The 18,055-nt window shown below is 50.8% G+C and overlaps 1 protein-coding gene and 1 long non-coding RNA gene across 6 annotated transcripts in view; one reads left to right on the top strand and one right to left on the bottom strand.

The window, feature by feature from the left end:
• LOC146830315 (uncharacterized) overlaps positions 1 to 18,055 on the bottom strand; it is a 122,820-nt gene that overhangs the window by 12,933 nt on the left and 91,832 nt on the right. The window lies entirely within an intron of this gene.
• HGH1 (HGH1 cochaperone) overlaps positions 1 to 18,055 on the top strand; it is a 152,152-nt gene that overhangs the window by 89,681 nt on the left and 44,416 nt on the right. For all 5 annotated transcript variants that reach the window (XM_085604510.1, XM_085604509.1, XM_085604512.1 and 2 more), the window contains exons 4-5: positions 1,880 to 1,978; positions 3,873 to 3,964. In XM_085604510.1, the coding sequence (XP_085460636.1) occupies positions 1,880 to 1,978; positions 3,873 to 3,964 (191 nt within the window). The remainder of the gene's footprint in view (positions 1 to 1,879; positions 1,979 to 3,872; positions 3,965 to 18,055) is intronic.

Here is an 18,055-nt window from a genome sequence, read left to right as displayed (position 1 = left end):
ATAGTGCAGACAATATTTGTTTGAGAGTGTTTTGCCTAAGAGGATGTTTCATACCGCACCCTGACAAGAGTACACGATGGGGTGAAGTAAGACTTTGTCTATGTGCCTTATAATGCTTTTCTCCCCCTAGGTGCCTCATAGTCCTTTTCAAGTGACAAGGGCCCAGTTAAATGTGGAGCTCCGCCCACATCGTAGGTTCTATGCTATGTCTAGGAATCACCCCCCTGCAGTTACTGCTTTAGTTAGCCGATTGGACCTTCAGGATGTTTTATTTAATCTTTGGACCAGCAAAGTTGGAATGCTAGTCCTAGTATTGGGGTTCTTAGTTGTGTTATGCTTTTTGGAGGAATGGCTCTCTCCAAGCTTTGTGACATATAAAATCGGTTGAGTATATTGAGATTGCTGCAGTACTTGTGACCGGATGCATATATGGCGGTGGTGGGCAAATATAGCGTCCTAACTTGGAATGTACGGGGGATGGGCTCAGTGCACAAACGACACCGGATCCACGCCCAATTAAACAGAAGGAAAATACAAATAGCCTTCCTCCAGGAAACCCACCTGACTGACTCTGAAGTGAATAAACTACGTAAAAAATGGAGGGGCCAAATATTCACTACATCATACTATGCATTTGTGAGAGCAACTCTATGATACAAAGAGTATTGTACACATTTATTTGATATCCGAATTCAATATAAAATCCTGAATTTATTTGCATTTCAAGTGTTATTAATTTTTTGACCAATTGTGCTTTGTATCATTCAAGCTTTATCTTCATAGTTTCCTGGGACCATGGCTTGTGCAGGGCCTCCCATCGGGAAAACATTTTTTATTTTATTTTCCATCCATGGTTGGGATGTCCCATCACATACAAGTTCTAGGGGGGGTCAGAGTATCCCTAACCTGCCCTTAATTACTTTTTTTTGTTCCTTACTTCAGGACATTGGGACCGGGTTCTGCAATTGCAGCCGCAGTATTTTTCTTTGAGTTGTGATCAGCCAATCAGCGAAAGGATCCTAACTTGGTGGTCTACTTGCTGGTCATCATCTGTGTGATGACAGAAAATCGTTGTAGGTGTCAATTTGTAACCGATCTTATGAGTAATCATGAGGAACGTAGGATTTGAGTAACTATGATTCAGTGTTTTGTGAACTGACCAGCTAGTAAATAGGTTTGTTCATATAATATCATTGGATTTGCAAAAGGTTTTTGCAAATATTGCAACCTTCTTTTTGCAAATCTAACATTACTACTTCTGGACACTGGTCCATAGTCACACACTTTAAATTTTAGGGATAGACATGACAAACAACATAATTCTTTTTCTATTTTTAACGAGTAGGGGGTAGAAAGTTTTTTTTTTTGTTTGACATTTTTGATTTCTGGAATTTTTCTTTTTGGATATTAAGTAAAATAACAAAGCAGGGGACCGGGCCTTGGATACAAAAAAAATATATTTTTGGAGGTTGCTCAATGGACAACCACCTGGTTATCATGAGCGGTAGCACATTGCTCGGTCAAACATTATTTTGGAACAATGAATAAAATACAATGCTATTGTTGAATATAAAGGGTGGAAGTTGGGTTGTTGGTTGGTAAGTACTCGTGCAGGAACAGGATCACCATTACTGGCGAATATCTGTGTTTTTGAGGTCAACCTTTTTGTGTCAGTGAATATATATTTAAAATATAATTATACATATGATTGTCACTTAAAACCATAAAATACGTACCTGTGATGTACACTACAACGATGTAAACGTATTGAAAAGCCACCCTTGTACTATTTTACCTCCAATGTAACAACTGAAATGTAACTTAGCTGTGATGTAACCAATGGGATGTAACGATAGCACACCGTTGTCTTTCTCTGCAGCTTGCCACGAATGGTTGCTTAGTGATGCTGTGGACCTGCTTCCATTCCTGTTGCTACCGTTGGCTGGTCCAGAGGAACTTTCAGAAGAGGAAATGGAACGTAAGGAGGCAGGGGCTGGAAAACCTTTCGCCTTTCACTAAAACTAAACTGAACTGTGCAAAAATGTATTTCAAGCACTTAATGCACAGAAAGCAGAATCTACAGTATAAAGGCACTCCTTAGGCACGTTTCCGTTCTGTGGTCTTTCATACTAGCGCCTGTACAGGTACAGGTCTTGGATGCTGTAACTATTGCTTCTTTTATACATGTCTATTGGACTCAGATCTTAGACATTTGAGAAAACTTGACCATCCCTCCAATTACATGGTTTATACATATCTTGTAAGATCAAAGCTTAAACATCAGCAATAGCTTTTAAATTACAGTATAAATGGGTAATGGGTTCAGCCATAGATTTTCACACCTTTGCTCAGGTTTGGTAAGACTCATGAGTTTGTCAGAAGCTTCTGGAACATTCCGATTGGAGGTACTAAGAGCTCATAAATCAGCGTTGGTGCATCTGCTTGTTGTCATAAATGTGTTGGATTCATACACATCAGATTAGAGACTGTAGAGTGTAATATTTACAAATTAGCAAAGTTGTTTGTGATTGCACATTTCTCATGGATTTCCTCATCAAGTGTTGGGGACCTTGTATATGTTCAACTATATACATTAGTCCTGTTATTCAGATTTTACATAGGTCTGCTCGCCATAGATCAGAAAGATAGCCTTCAGATTACAGATTTGTGAGTGTGCACACAATAGACGTTAGCAGTATTCCTGATAGTAGCAAGCAGTTTAGAAACTTGCACTGTAAAAATGAGAGAGAGACCTTTTTCACATTGGTGGTGATGCGGGCTCAAGAACATAGAGAGCAAATCGGTGTTGCTCCTATATTTTACAGTTGGTTCATCACGCTCTGGGTGGGACCTAGCAATGATTTCTGTACAAGTGGAACACGTGTGATTTTTTCACTTCTCTCTTCCTTTGAATGGATCATGGAAGAGGTTGAAAAAACGGCTGAAATTTAGTGGTCGGGTTTGTTGCTATGTCAGTGGTTGACTAGCATTGAAGTGTGAAGACGTCAACAAGGACCCTCTTTCACATGTAGAGGATCCGATCCTTCACAGGTTGCCTCCGATGAGCCACACTTCCACTACTGTCAGCCTAACCCGGTCGGAGAGGAAGAGAATAATTCTCTCATAAGCTGGTTGTGAGTGGACACATTTTTCAGGATTTTGACACTTAATTTAGTTTGACAAACATCTTTCATAAACAAATGTATGCCACCAATGCCCATAGGGTTATCTTTGAGCTAGTTGTGTGGTCATCTTCAGTCGAAGTAGTTTTAAGAGACACTTTCCAACTGGGTAGGTGGGACTTGTTTCAAGACTTGAGAAGCATTGGGTTGGTGAGCCCATATTGGGATGTTTGTTTTGGCTGATTGTTTGCTGATCTTTTGCAGGAGTGTTTTTAAGAGATGTTTTCTGACTAGAAGAGAGTCTAGATAGCCAGCCCACATTGGGTTGTATTGAATCATTTTTTGGGGGATTAGAAGTTTGGTCACTGTGTCTCAAGCTTCTTGTTTCACAAAATATTCAGCTTTGTTTTCTCACAGTACTTTCAACATGTAGAAATGATTCCCATTTTATTCTGCCATGATCCCGTTTCTATGGACTATGTCTCTCGAATTTGTGGAAGTGATCTTGGTGCAGGTTGATGTCGCTTAAAGACATGCAATGTTGTTTCCCAACTTAGCGGTACTAAGTTTAGCGACACTGGAGAGATGAAAGAATGAGTCAATTATGCCAGGTTCAGGTTGGATCCAAATCACTGCACTGGATTCTTAACCTGTTTCACGAGTGAGCGATTGGAGTGTAGTGTCCAGTCGTTGTTTTGGAATCCTGTATTCATTCATAGCCACTTACGACAAGCTTTGTTTCTTATCCAGAGCTTCCTCTAGATCTGCAGTACTTGCCGGAAGACAAGAAGAGGGAGAATGATCCGGATATCCGCAAGATGCTGATCGAAGCTGTGACGCTGGTATGTGAATTTCTATCTTGTGCTGATGTAGCATGGACAATCCGTTTGAGTGGGTGACAGAGCGATGAGGTCCCATGTGACTCTTGAGGCACAGCCAGACCTTGTGTGCTCCCATAGAGCTTATGTTTGCTATTGACATATGTCCCTAATAGTCACTTGCCTTTCCTTAATACAACGTTCTCATCCTGGGGTCATCACCCTCTGCCTGGGACGACTCCTGGTGGCCCCCTGCCCTGGGCGCCACCCCCAAGCCAACGGACCACGCACGCAACCTGGGCTTCATCCTGGACTCCTCCCTCTCAATGTCCAGACAAGTCAACGCCATCTCGTCTTCGTGCTTCAACACCCTGCGCATGCTTCGAAAGATCTTCCGATGGATCCCCACCGAGACCAGGAAGACGGTCACCCAAGCCCTCGTCACCAGCCGGCTCGACTACGGGAGCGCCCTCTACGCCGGCACCACCACCAAACTCCAGAAGAAACTCCAACGAATCCAGAACGCCTCAGCTCGACTCGTCCTGGACATCCCCCGTCACAGCCACATCTCCGGACATCTGAGAGACCTTCACTGGCTCCCTGTCAACAAAAGGATCACGTTCAGACTCCTCACCCACTCACACAAGGCCCTCCACGACCTGGGCCCCAAGCTCCTCAACAACCGCCTGACCTTCCACCAGCCCACCCGCCAGCTCCGCTCCGCCAGCCTCTCCCTCGCCGCCCTCCCACGCATCCACAGAGCCACCGCCGGAGGAAGATCCTTCTCCTACCTGGCGGCCAAGACATGGAACTCCCTCCCCATCCACCTCCGGACAACCCAGGACCATCTCGCCTTCAGGAAGCAACTCAAGACCTGGCTGTTCGAGCAGTAACTTCCCCCCCCCCCCAGCGCCTTGAGACCCTCCGGGTGAGTAGCGCGCTATACAAATGCCATTGATTGATTGATTGATTGTTTGAACGTTCAGCTAAATCTATCCTGATAATCTTGAAAATGTATTTCTTTTAAAGAGTTAAACTTCTCCAGTTCCTCAAACCATTATCAGCAATTTGAAAGACATTCGTACATTTAATTAGATAACGCAAGGTCACCAAACATGCTGCTTGCAGTACCTAAACCCAGATGCCTGATTTAGTCAAAAATGCAATCTTTAATATAATAACTTATTTTGGAAGTGGCTAACACCACAGTTTCTTTTACTTTTCACTGCAGATAACCAACATTGCGATTAATCGCATCCCAGGAGCGATGGACCTTGGTACCAGAAAACAATATTTTGAACATTGCTCTTTTGAGAACCTAGGCTTCAGTGTAACACTAAGTAGTGGACAGTCACGTGGTTAGATACAGAGCAGCCATAGATAGCTTGAGTCTTTGCAGAACCTTCAATTGTTTTCGGAGCAATGGTTGCAGGTTCACTTAGAAGAAAGTGCAGCAACCCATTAGAAATATATTGATGTCATTTTATTCGGTCCAGCTGAACACAAAAAAAGCAGCCTAAAGTCACGTGATTTGTACCTCTTCCTCCTCACCCACTACAGGTGAAAACACACCACCTATATGCATGATAGGAGTCACTTCAGGGACAAAATGTCCATGGTGGCAAGTGGCCATGCTGCGGCGACATTGTGGACGATCTTTCATGAATGTGGGTACTGGAAATCTACTTTAAAGTTGGGCTACATTTCCACAGAGCACGTTAAAAACAAGAATTGTGTAAGAACTGGTAGCACTGTGTACTGTGATAAAGATATTCTAACTCTGATTTGAGAGTTTAATAAGTAAATAATCTATTTTCTGTATTCCTTTGTACTAATGGCGCAAAAAGCACACATTCAAAAATTAATCCGCAAACAGGAGTTTTTAAATTATTTTCTTTGTGAACTAATATGTTTGATATCGTTGTCTTGCGTTGAGGGGACACTGCAGGAAATGGTAGCTCCCAGCACACCCTGAACTGGCCGACTGGCCAGACACCATTTATAATTAGTATCCTCACAAAAGGAGAGCGAGAGAACCCCTACCCACTTGTGCTCTCCCAAAATCACGATTGACACCCGAGCAAGTGGGCGAAATAGGAAAAAGGAGACCGACAGTCCGAAGAGGATGCTACTTCCTAGGTATGCCCAAGTATCAAACGATATTGAAATAGACGCCTCACTCACTTTATCATGACATGCTTCATCATTGGCGCCTAGCCATACCCTGGTATAGTGGTCCCACCAGGGCGGACTCAAACAAAAGGATGGGAGTTCCTAGATAAAATCCTGCTGAATAAGCAAGGTCCCAGATAGAGAGTAGAAAGTCTAAAACTACCTCCAGGTATACCAAAGAATGTCTTTATTTGTAGGGTAATTGGGGTATAAGTTACCAGTTTTTTAGGGTTCTTATTGAATCGAATTGTTCAGTTAACCCTAATATAGCCAGGGTGTGGCTAGGCGCCAATGATGAAGCATGTCACGATAAATTGAGTGAGGCGTCTGTTTCATTATCTTTTGATACCTGGAACTACCTAGGCAGTAGCATCCTCTTCGGACTCTGCCCGTCTCTTTACTTTTCCCATTTCGTTCAATTGCTAATTGCTCCTTGGACACCAGAGCAATTTTCCCCATGACGTAGCCAGTGCCTGCTCCACCATTAGGAACACCACTTTTTCCACGTCTGAATGAGGCAAGGAAACGCAGAATAGGGCAGTAAGAACACCCCATGTGTTTTGATGGTTGTTAAGGTACCATCCCTCTGTGGACCTAATTACAGGTGGCATATTGTGCTAACAGATCACAAGTGGCCTAATTTTTATACACCCGGGCCTGATTTTAAAGGGCGGACATCAAAATCAGTAAAATCAAGTACAATATGGCCCAAGCGCAACGCAGCCACACACAATGACATTGGCATATTTAGTTTACTTATAAGTCCATTGTAAAGTGGTAAACCATATACCCAATCAATCAATCAGCGGGTTGGTAAACCACAACTACTCACCTGAAAGGGTCTCAAGGTCCTGAAGGGGGCGCAGCTCCAGGAAGTTCATGGTGATTCGGTGAAGAGCCAGGTCATGAGGTCCTTCATGAACTTAGAGAGTGTTGGTGTCTCCCGGAGATGGAGAGGGAGGATGTTCCATGCCTTGGCTGCGAGGAAGGACAAGGAGCGACCTCCTGTTCTGGTCTTCTTGATACGCGGCACTGTCGCAAGTGAGAGCTGGGATCTTTGGGGTACGTGGAACGAGAGGCGATGGTTCAGGTAGGCGGGTCTGGTGTTGTGGAGGGCTTTGTGGGCATGGGTGAGAAGCTTGTAGTTGATTCTCTTCTCGACGGGGAGCCAATGTAGTGTAGATTGAGGACTAATCTGGTGAGGCTTTCTGGAAGTTTTGGATTTTGCGGGTGAGGTTCTTGTTGATCCCATAGAGTGTGTTGCCGTAGTCCAGTCTCCTTGTAATGAGTGCATGGGTGATGGTCTTCCTGTGCTCGAGAGGAATCCAGTTGAAGGTCTTTCGTAGGAGGCGGAGGGTGTGGAAGCAAGAGGAGGAGACAGTGTTGATTGGACGGTCCATTTTGAGTTCGGAGTCCAGGATGATTCTGAGGTTGCATGCGTGGTCGTTGGGGGGGGGTGGGTTCCCCGGGGCAGGGAGCCACCAGGTGTTGTTCCATGCGTCTGGGTGTGGGCCCATGATGAGTACTTCAGTTGAATTGTAGGCAGCTGTACTTCATCCACCTGGCGACTGCTTCCATTCCTTCTTGAACGTTTTTTTGGAGGTGTTGGGTTTGTTGGATAGGGAGATGATGAGTTGGGTGTCATCTGCGGAGGATACAATGTTTAGTTCGTGGGATCTGACGATGGATGCGAGTGGGGCCATGTACATGTTGAACGGGGCGGGGCTGATGGAGGATCCCTGGGGAACTCCGCAGTTGGTCGATGTGGGATCCGAGAGGAAGGGGGAAGAATCTGACCCTCTGTTTCCTGCCAGAGTGGAATGGTCGGATCCAGTCGAGGGCCTTGTTCTGGATTCCTGCGTCATGTAGTCTGTGGGGTAGGGTGCGGTGAGAGACTGTCGAAGGCTGTGGATAGGTCCAGGAGGATGAGGGCAACCGTCTCTCCTCTGTCGAGGAGGGCGCAGATGTCGTCTGTCTCGCCGAGACGGGTGCTTTCTGTGCTGTGGTGTTCCATGAAGCCGGATTGGGATGAGTCGAGGATGTTGTTTTCTTCTATAGGGAGGCGAGCTGGCTGTTGACGGCTTTTTCGAAGACTTTCGGCGGGTACGGGAGGAAGTAGATCGGTCTGAAGTTTTTGAGGTTGGTGAGGTCTGCTATGGGGTTTTTAAGGAGAAGGTTGATCTCGGCACGTTTCCAGTCGTTGGGGAAGGAGGTGGTCTCTAAGGAGCGGTTGATGATTCGATCAAACTCAGGGGTGTGGTGATATCAGCAGCTCTGTGGTGGATGCGGTGGGGGCCCCGGAGTGGGTTAACTTCATAGTCTAAAGGTGTCTTCAATAGTGAGGGCGGTCCTGCCGTCTAGCATAGGCTGCGTGTTGTAGGGGGTGGTGGGTGTAGGTTCCTCGAGTAGGTTGTCATCAGAGTTGTTATAGATGTACTTGATTTTGTGGTGGAAGAAGGCACTGAGTTAGTCGTAGAGGTCCTGGGAGGGTGGGATGGTGGTTGTCTCACTGTTGGGCGAACTCTTTGATGATGCCGAAGAGTTCCTTGCTGTTGTGTGTGTGGGCGGGGATTCTGTCTTGGAGTGCTTTCTTCCTGGTTTATCTGATGAGCTTGTGGTGGGCGGCTGTTGCTGCTTTGAAGTTGTCGAGGGTCTGTAGAGGTTTTGGAGTTCCTCCATGTCTTTTCGAGGCATTTGCCGGTTCGTCTCGAGTCTCGGAGTTTGGTGGAGAACCAGCTGGCTCTCTTGGCCTGAGCGTTGGTGGTCTTCTTGAGGGGGGCAATGGTGTTGGCGCAGTCGGTGATCCAATTGTGCAGGGTTTGGGCGGCGGTGGTTGGGTCGTCGTCCATGACGGTGAGAGCGGAGCTGCTGAGGGAGGCGGAGAGCTGGTCATCAGAGATCAAGATCAAGTTCCTGCGCTGGAGATGGTGTGGACGTTTGCGGGTGATGATAGTTTTGAAGGTGAAGGGGACGCAACAGTGGTCCATCCATGGGTGTTCGGAGGCCTGGCTGAAGATGATGGAATTTCCTGTTGTGAAGATGGGTTCGAGGGTGTGTCCTGCTGAGTGTGTGGCTTCTGGTACGATCTGTTGGAGTCCGATGTTGAGGAGATTGTCCAGGAGGGAGGAGGAGTTGGGGTCTTGGAGGTTCTCAAGATGGACGTTGTGGTCTCCTAGCAGGGTGTAGTCGGTGGAGGCAATGGCTTGGGGGTTGATGATGTCTGTGATGGATTTGGCGAAAGGTGCGCAGGGTCCGGGGGGGGGATCTGTAGATGAGTGTGCCTCAGAGTGTGGTCGTCTCATTGGCCTGTATATTGAAGTGCTGATGTTCCATCAGGTTTGTGGACCTGTCGGTGTGGGTACTCAGTCAGAGGCTGGATTTGTGCGTGATGCCTCCTACAGGACGGTCCTTCCGGGTGATTGTATCTTCCGGGGATGGCGATCGCGATGTATGGTCCAGAGTCGGCGTTCGTCCAGGTTTCTGTAAGGAAGTTGACGTTGGGGAAGGTGCTGTCGAGGATGTCCCAGATTTCTGTGGAGGGAGCGAGCGTTGAGAAGGTAGCCTTGCAGGGTTTGGGGTGCGGTGGGGTTGTGGTGGGTGGGTTGGGATGGATCCTGGGTACTGGTGAAGGCGAAGGAGAGGGGATAATGGCGGCAGGTGAAAGGTCCATGGGTGTCGATAGGAGAAGAGCGATTGCAGTTATTGTCCTTGCCGGTGTTGAGTGCGTGGAGGACCGAGGAGTTGAAGCTGCCATTAAGTAGGGGAGGGAGGGAGAGCTTGGGGGGAGCGGGAGCAACCAGGAGGGGGTGGGACATGGGGGAAGCAGCGGCGGGAAAAAGAGGGAAAAACGGCAAAAAAAGGCTGAAAAGAGAAGGCAAATACTCAGAATAAGGAAGAGGGAAAAAGGATAAGGCAGAAAGGGCAAAAAGGCAGAGAACAGGAAAAAACGGAGCAAGGCAAAAGACAAAAGGGCAGAGAGGTAAGGACAGGCAAAAAAGGAGCATAGCAAAAGACAAAAGGGCAAAAAAGCAAGGATAGGCAAATTGGAGCAAGACAGGAGGAAGAGAGAGGCAAGAATAGGCAGAGAAGGCAGACGGCGAGGACAGGGGCGAGGCACAAAGGCCTCGAACACCGGTCAGAGCAGCGCTGGAGGCAGAGGCACTCACGACAGAGCTGCGCGAAGGGAGAGCAGTTTCCTGACCAGGAGGTCTGAGGTCTTGCTCACCCTATCGCGCAGCGGGCAGCATTAAGTAGGCGTCGCGGGCAGGACAGCTGGGTGGGGGAGCGGAACACGCGGGAGGGGGTGGGGCAGCAGCAGCGGGAAAACGAGCGGGGAAAAAAAGAGGAAACTGCAAAAAAAGGCTGAAAAGAGAAGGCCAAAGGCAAAAGGCTCAGAATAAGGAAGAGGAAGGAAAGGGCAAAAAGGCAGAGGACAGGAAAAAACAGAGCAAGGCAAAAGACTAAAGGGCAGAGAGGCAAGGACATGCAAAAAGGAGTAAGGCAAAAGACAAAAGGGCAAAAAAGCAAGGATAGGCAAAAAGGAGCAAGACAGAAGACAGGAGGAAGAGAGAAAGGCAAGAATAGACAGAGAAGGCAGACAGCGAGGACAGGAGCGAGGCACAGAGGCCTCGAATACAGGTCAAAAAAGTGCTAGGGGCAGAGGCACTCACGACGGAGCTGCGCTAGGGGAGAGCAGTTTCCTGACCAAGAGGTCAGAGGTCTTGCCTCTGAGTTGAAATCTAAATGCTACTAGTGGGCCTACAGCACTGGTTGTGCCACCCACACAAGTAGCCTTTCAAACCTGTCTCAGGCCTACCATTTCAATGCCTGTATGTGCAGTTTACTACCACATTGACTAGGCATTTAACATCACTTGCCAAGCCTTAAACTCTCCTTTTATTACACATAATTCATCCTTGAGGTAGGCCCTAGGTAGCCCTATGTGCAGGGTTCTGTATAACTAAAAGTTAGGACATGTACTTTTAAGTTTCCCATGTCCTGGTAGTGCCATAGACCCAAATCCTGGGAGGCCTACTCATTTCATAGTATAGCATTGGGAATTCTTTGATACACTTTTAAGCTGGAAATCCTTATTAGAAAGGAGTAGCTGCATCATGTTTCATATCTTTGGAATGGTAATGATACATCCTCTTTTTTGGTAAAGAGGATGTATAACATTACTGTTTTAGAAATGCCACTTTTAGAAAGTGGAAATGTTTCTGCTCTTACTGCTCTGCCTGCCTTGCAGCCTGTCTCCAATACACATCTGGGGTGGAGGACAGCTACGCTTTGTGCATTCGCTCTAGAAAGCCACAAACACAGGAAGGGTGGGTGTGACAGAGAACTCATCTGCATTCTGATAGCCCTTCCTGGGCAGGAAGAGAAAGGGGGAGCTGACACACCTGAATAGGCAGTTTTCTGTTTCCCGCATAAAGGGCTGATTACCCCCTACTGATACTCTGGGATGAAAGCAGCACCTGTGCATTTCAAGGGCTTGCTTTGAAGTCACCCCCACTTCAAAAGCACAAATAGGTATAAGTACTGGGGCTCTACCCTACCAAAACAGTACACTACTGGACCTGTGAAGAACTCTGCCAGGTGTAACAACTGCTGTGCTGCAAGGATTGCCATCCTGCTTGACTGCTGCTCTAGAAGAGCTGATTTGCTATGCTGCCCTGCTGCCTGTTGTTCTCTGCCCTGCTGAGTACCAGATCTGAAAGAAACACGTTAGTTAGATTCCTCACCTTAGAATATCCCCAGGCGTCAGACTGGATCCGGAAGATTTTTCGTCAGCAATACCCCTTGCGCGTCGCTAGGCGTCGTCTGTGGCTCCGCGTCCGTCGTCGGCGTCGTGCGCCGGGATGACGTCGTCGGAGTACTTAGACGCCGCCCTCGCGCGCTGACGTCAGTTCTTCTTTTTTCCGCGCCAGTAAGCGCAGATCCGGGAGAGCTACCCCTTTTAGTCTTTTTTGACTAAATCTTTTTGATCATTTTTGATCCTTGTCTGTCGACATCTGGTGCCGGTAGGATGCCTGGGTTCAAGGCTTGTGAAGATTGTCATCGACTGATGTCGGTGACCGATCACCACCGCCGGTGCCTCTACTGCTTAGGCCTCGACCACGACGCGGAGTCGTGCAACGACTGTCAGGCCCTGACTTCGAAGGCTAGGCGGGAGCGGTCCCGCAAGCTTCTGGAGCTTCGCCACTCGGCTCCGCGTCGTGCGCGATCCCGGTCCAGGAGGAGGTCCAAGGATCGCTCGCGGAGCCCTAGCCGACGCCACCATCGCTCGTCGGGCTCCAAGTCGTCGGGTAAGTCTAAACACTCTAAGAAGTCGAAGCGGCGACATCGCTCTTCGGACTCCCCTCGCCGGTCGCGCGACTCGGCCGAGGGTCCAAGTGGTTCCACCCCCGCGGCTCCGGCGGAGCCGCAGGTGCCGCGTCCGCCCCCATACCTTCCGGTCCCTGGGGCTGACGCGGCGCCGGCGGAGATTAGTGCCTTCCTCTCGGCCATGAGGAGCCTGGCCCCGCCGTCGACGCCCGCTGGCGCGCCTTCGGGCCCCGCGGACTCGACTGGGTGACCTCGCGTGCCGGCGGCTCCGGCCCCGGCGCCGTCGACGACTCCGGTCTCGACGCCGCAGGTCCCCGCGGGGCCCTTGCCTGGGCCCCAGTCGACGCCGGTTGACCTTGTCACTCCTCCACCGGCGCCGACGCCTGAACCACCGACGCCGTCACCGGCGCCACCGACGCCGACGCCTGTGACGCCGACGCCCCGGTTTAGCCCTCATCCGGACCCGACGCCGGCACGGCGTCCGCCGACGCCGCATCCGACGCCGCTTGAGACCTACCATCTCTACAGTCCGGTTCCGATCATTCCTCCTGTTTATCAGGAATCGGAAGAAGGGGGCGACTGGGAGGGGTTCGAGGACCCTCTGGCTGTTCAGTCACAGCTTTCTCAGGACTGGGCAGATGAACTGGGGGAGGCCAGCGGACTGGACACCTCGCCAGACGCTGGATTCACTTCTCCTCCGACCGTGGCTTCGGAGGAGGGTGCAGCATTTTCTGTGGTGCTGCGCAAGGCGGCTGAGGCCCTTGGGCTCGAGTTGCCTGCCGTGGCTGTGAGGACCAACATCCTCACTGAGGTGCTTCAAACCTCAGCAAGCTCCACTGAGCCTCTGCTGCCGTTCAACGAGGCCCTCACTGACGTTCTGCAGGGCACCTGGTCCAAGCCCTCCACAGTTCCTCCTGTGGATAGGAACGTTGCCAGGCGCCACCGCCCTGCTCCGGGCGACCCCAGTTTCCTGTCCCAACACCCCACCCCCGAGAGTCTGGTTATCCAGGCCTCTACTTCCCAGTCCTCCTTCCCGACCGCTCCGCCGGACCGGGATTCCAAGAGACTCGAGCAGTTTGGCAAGAAACTGTTCTCGTCCCTTAGTTTGGGCCTGCGGTCCTTAAATACCGCCTGTCTCTTGGACCGTTATTCCCATTCCCTGTGGGATACGGTGGAGGACGTGCTGCCCCTGTGTCCGGAGGAGGTCCGGACGCGTCTTACCCAGGCTTTGGCCGATGGGAGGGATGCAGCACGGCACGCCATAAGATGTGGGCTTGACACCACGGACTCGCTAGGTCGGGCGATTTCCACCACGGTGGCGCTCCGCCGCCACGCCTGGATGCGGTCCACGTCATTTTCCGGGGATGTCCAGAACACCCTCATGGACATGCCCTTTGATGGCACTCGCCTGTTTGGTGAGAAGGCGGACAGTGCGCTGAACCGTTTTAAGGACTCCCGGGCTACGGCCAAGTCCTTGGGCCTCTCGGCTCCGCGGGCGCACACCTCCGCTTTTCGCCCCTTTCGTGGCCAAGGAAGGGGCGCCTCCTCACGTCCGCAAAGCCACCAGCCGCAGAACCAACCTGCGCGCGGTCGCGGACGTGGCTTCCGCCGTGGCGGAAATGGAGGACGACGTGGTCAGCCCACATCCACCCCGGCAGCATCCGCCTCAAAGCCTTCCTAGTCCGAGCTTTCAGGCCCATACCACGCCAGTGGGCGGCAGAGTTCGCCATCACCTGCTCCACTGGCGGTCCATAACATCGGACAGGTGGGTGCTGCAAATCGTCCGAAGGGGCTACTCCCTCCCCTTCGAGACGACCCCTCCAGCCATGCCACCACAGCACCACCGTATCTCGGGGGATCATTTGGATCTTCTCCGCGAGGAAGTTTCGGCTCTCTTGGCCAAGGGGGCCGTCGAGCGCGTTCCGAGTCCAGAAGTAGGTCGTGGTTGTTATTCCCACTACTTTCTGGTTCCCAAGAAGGGCAAGGGGGGCCTGCGCCCTATCTTGGACCTCCGGAACGTCAATGCCTTCCTCCGAAAGGAAAGGTTCAAGATGCTAACGTTGGCTCAGGTTTTAGCTGCCCTAGACCCTGGAGACTGGATGGTAGCGTTGGACTTGCAGGACGCATATTTCCATATCCCCGTCCTGCCGGCCCACCGGCGTTACCTGCGGTTCACGGTGGGCCAAGAGCACTTTCAGTTTACCGTGCTCCCCTTCGGCCTCACCAGTGCCCCTCGGGTGTTCACGAAAGTGATGGCGGTGGTCGCAGCTCATCTGCGCAGATCAGGGGTCCCAGTCTTCCCCTATCTCGACGACTGGTTGTTGAAGGCGGGCTCGCCCCAGGCAGTCGTCTCCCACCTCCAGACTACGGCGGATCTCCTGCATTTGCTGGGGTTTTCCATCAACGTGCCGAAGTCACACTTGAGTCCCTCTCAGAAGCTCCTCTTCATCGGAGCGGTTCTCGATTCGGCGCAGTTCCGGGTCCATCCTCCGGAACAGCGGGTCCGGGATATACAGGCCCTGATTCCCATCTTTCGGCCTCTATCCCGGGTTTCGGTCAGGCTAGTGTTGCGGCTTCTGGGGCTGATGGCCTCCTGCATCCTACTAGTGCATCACGCCAGGCGGCGCATGCGGGCTCTGCAGTGGGACCTGAAGTTTCAGTGGGCCCAGCATCACGGCAACCTGTCCGACCATGTCTTGATCTCGGAGGGTACTGCACAGCAGTTGCAGTGGTGGCTCACGGACCGCGAGTGGGTCAAGGGCAAGAGCCTCTCCCTTCCCCAACCGGAGCATGTCGTAGTGACGGATGCGTCCCTCCTGGGATGGGGTGGCCATATGGGAGAGGCGGAGATCAGAGGCCTCTGGTCTCCGGCGGAGTCTCGTCTCCACATCAACCTGTTGGAGTTGAGAGCGATCCGGCTTGCACTGAAAGCCTTCCTTCCCTCTGTCAGGGGAAGTGTCGTGCAGGTGTTCACGGACAACACCACCGCCATGTGGTACTGCAACAAACAGGGCGGGGTGGGGTCGTGGACCCTTTGTCAGGAGGCTCTGCGCCTCTGGACATGGCTGGAACACCAGGGCGTCACCCTGGTGGTTCAACATCTGGCGGGCTCTCTGAACGCCAGAGCAGACGAACTCAGCCGCCGGTGCATGATGGATCACGAATGGCGTCTGAACTCCGAAGTGGTGCAAGGCCTCTTTCAGCAGTGGGGAGAGCCTTGGTTAGATCTATTCGCCACCGAAGAGAACGCGCAATGTCAGCAGTTCTGCGCGTTGGAATTTCCAAGGCGGCACTCGCTCGGCGACGCTTTTCGTCACGAGTGGAGTTGCGGTCTGTTGTACGCCTTTCCGCCTATACCACTTCTGCCCAGAGTGCTGAAGAAGATCAGGCGCGACCGGGCCCAAGTCATCTTGGTGGCTCCGGATTGGGCACGAAGATACTGGTATCCCGAGCTACTCAGTCTGTTGACCGATCCCCCGATACGTCTGCCCCTTCGGGAGGATCTTCTGTCGCAGCAGCAGGGGACGGTCCTCCACCCGAACCTGTCCAGCCTCCACCTCCATGCGTGGAGATTGAGCGGCGGCAGTTGATGCCATTTGACTTGCCTCCTGAAGTCTGTGATATCATTCTGGCAGCCAGGCGTCCCTCCACAAAGTCGGTATACGCCTGCCGGTGGAACAAATTTGTGGCATGGTGCACAGCAAAGGCTGTGGATCCCCTTTCCGCCCCTCTTTCTGAGGTTCTCCTCTTTCTTCTTTCTCTGGCCCGGCAGGGCTCTGCCCTGGGCACCCTGAAAGGTTATCTTGCTGCCATCTCCGCCTTCTTGCGGCTTCCTGATCAGCCTTCTCTTTTCAAGTCCCCTGTGGTTACACGCTTTCTCAAAGGCATTACACACACGTTCCCTCCTGTCCCTTTTGTAATGCCTCAGTGGGACTTGAATCTGGTTTTGACATTCCTGATGTGCGCTCCCTTCGAGCCTCTTCACAATTGCCCTCTTCGTCTTCTAACTCTAAAGACTGCTTTTCTGGTAGCCATCACCTCGGCTAGACGGGTGAGTGAGCTCCAGGCTTTATCTTCAAAGCCTCCTTTTCTATCTGTTCATCCGGACAAGGTTGTCCTTCGGCCTCGTCCCTCCTTTCTTCCTAAAGTGGTGACTCCATTTCACCTTGGGCAGTCTGTCACCTTGCCCACCTTCTTTCCGCCTCCGCATCCTTCCAAAGAGGAAGAGAGGCTCCACCGTCTGGACCCAAAACGTGCGCTCTCCTTTTATCTGGACCGCACAAAACAGTTCCGGGTGGACGACCAGCTTTTTGTTGGGTACGTGGGCGCTAAGAAGGGGAAAGCTGTGCACAAACGAACCATCTCTCGGTGGGTCGTTTTGTGTATAAAAATCTGCTATTCCTTGGCTAAAAAGGACCCTCCTGTTGGGCTGCGCGCCCATTCTACTCGGGCCACGGCGGCTACTACTGCCTTGGGACGGGGAGTCCCTTTGCAGGACATCTGTCAGGCGGCGACGTGGGCTTCGCTACACACGTTCGCCAGGCATTATTGCCTTGACAGCCAAGTCCGGAGGGATGGCTTCTTTGGCCGTTCTGTCCTCCAGGACTTTCTGGTGTGATCTTGGTTCGCAGACCCACCACCGGGGATGGTATTGCTTGGGTATCTATTCTAAGGTGAGGAATCTAACTAACGTGTTTCTTTCAGATGAACAAGTTACTAACCTTCGGTAACGATGTATCTGTAAGAAACATTAGTTAGTTAGATTCCTCACCGACCCACCCATCCTCCCCGTTCTGCGAACTGACATCTAGGGTTAAGGTTGTCCTTTCAGGCCCCTAGATTTTATTTTTGGCACCAGTGTCGGTCTTTGCATGGCTCTGCGTTCCTGGCGCGGAAGGCTATGTACAAGAACTGACGTCAGCGCGCGAGGGCGGCGTCTAAGTACTCCGACGACGTCATCCCGGCGCACGACGCCGACGACAGACGCGGAGCCACAGACGACGCCTAGCGACGCGCAAGGGGTATTGCTGACGAAAAATCTTCCGGATCCAGTCTGACGCCTGGGGATATTCTAAGGTGAGGAATCTAACTAACTAATGTTTCTTACAGATACATCGTTACCGAAGGTTAGTAACTTGTTCGACTGCCCCCATCTCACTTGAACCCAGAGTGACTCCAAGGGCTTGCTGTCTTGCCCCCCCCATTCCAAAGATAAAACGCTGTGGCGGCGTGCACCAAGGAATCCAAAATTCAAGGTAGGTTGTTCACCATGTCAATTTATTCTAAGACATTGGTTGTAGTACTTTCATTACTTCATGAAAAGTATTGTATTCTGTATGAATCCATATTGAAAATGGATAACAAACACAAACGTATGTTCATTTAACCCCAATGCATTTCGGGCAATCTCCTGCCCTTCATCGGGGGATTATTTCTAGAACAAAGGAATGAAAGGCGAAATGAAGCGACATTTACAAAAAATCCACGTAGTTATGTCTAAAATTCAAAGGTGACAAAACAAAGTTGAAAAAACGTGCCCCAAATAATGTCCTGAAATCATTCTCCGATTCTGTATGACCATAAAAGAAAGATGCCTAAAAAACGTGCTAGATGTGC

This window comes from Triturus cristatus, chromosome 5_1 (assembly GCF_964204655.1).
Source record: "Triturus cristatus chromosome 5_1, aTriCri1.1, whole genome shotgun sequence".
In the NCBI taxonomy this organism is placed as follows: domain Eukaryota; kingdom Metazoa; phylum Chordata; class Amphibia; order Caudata; family Salamandridae; genus Triturus; species Triturus cristatus.
This window is presented reverse-complemented; position numbering and strand designations above follow the sequence as displayed.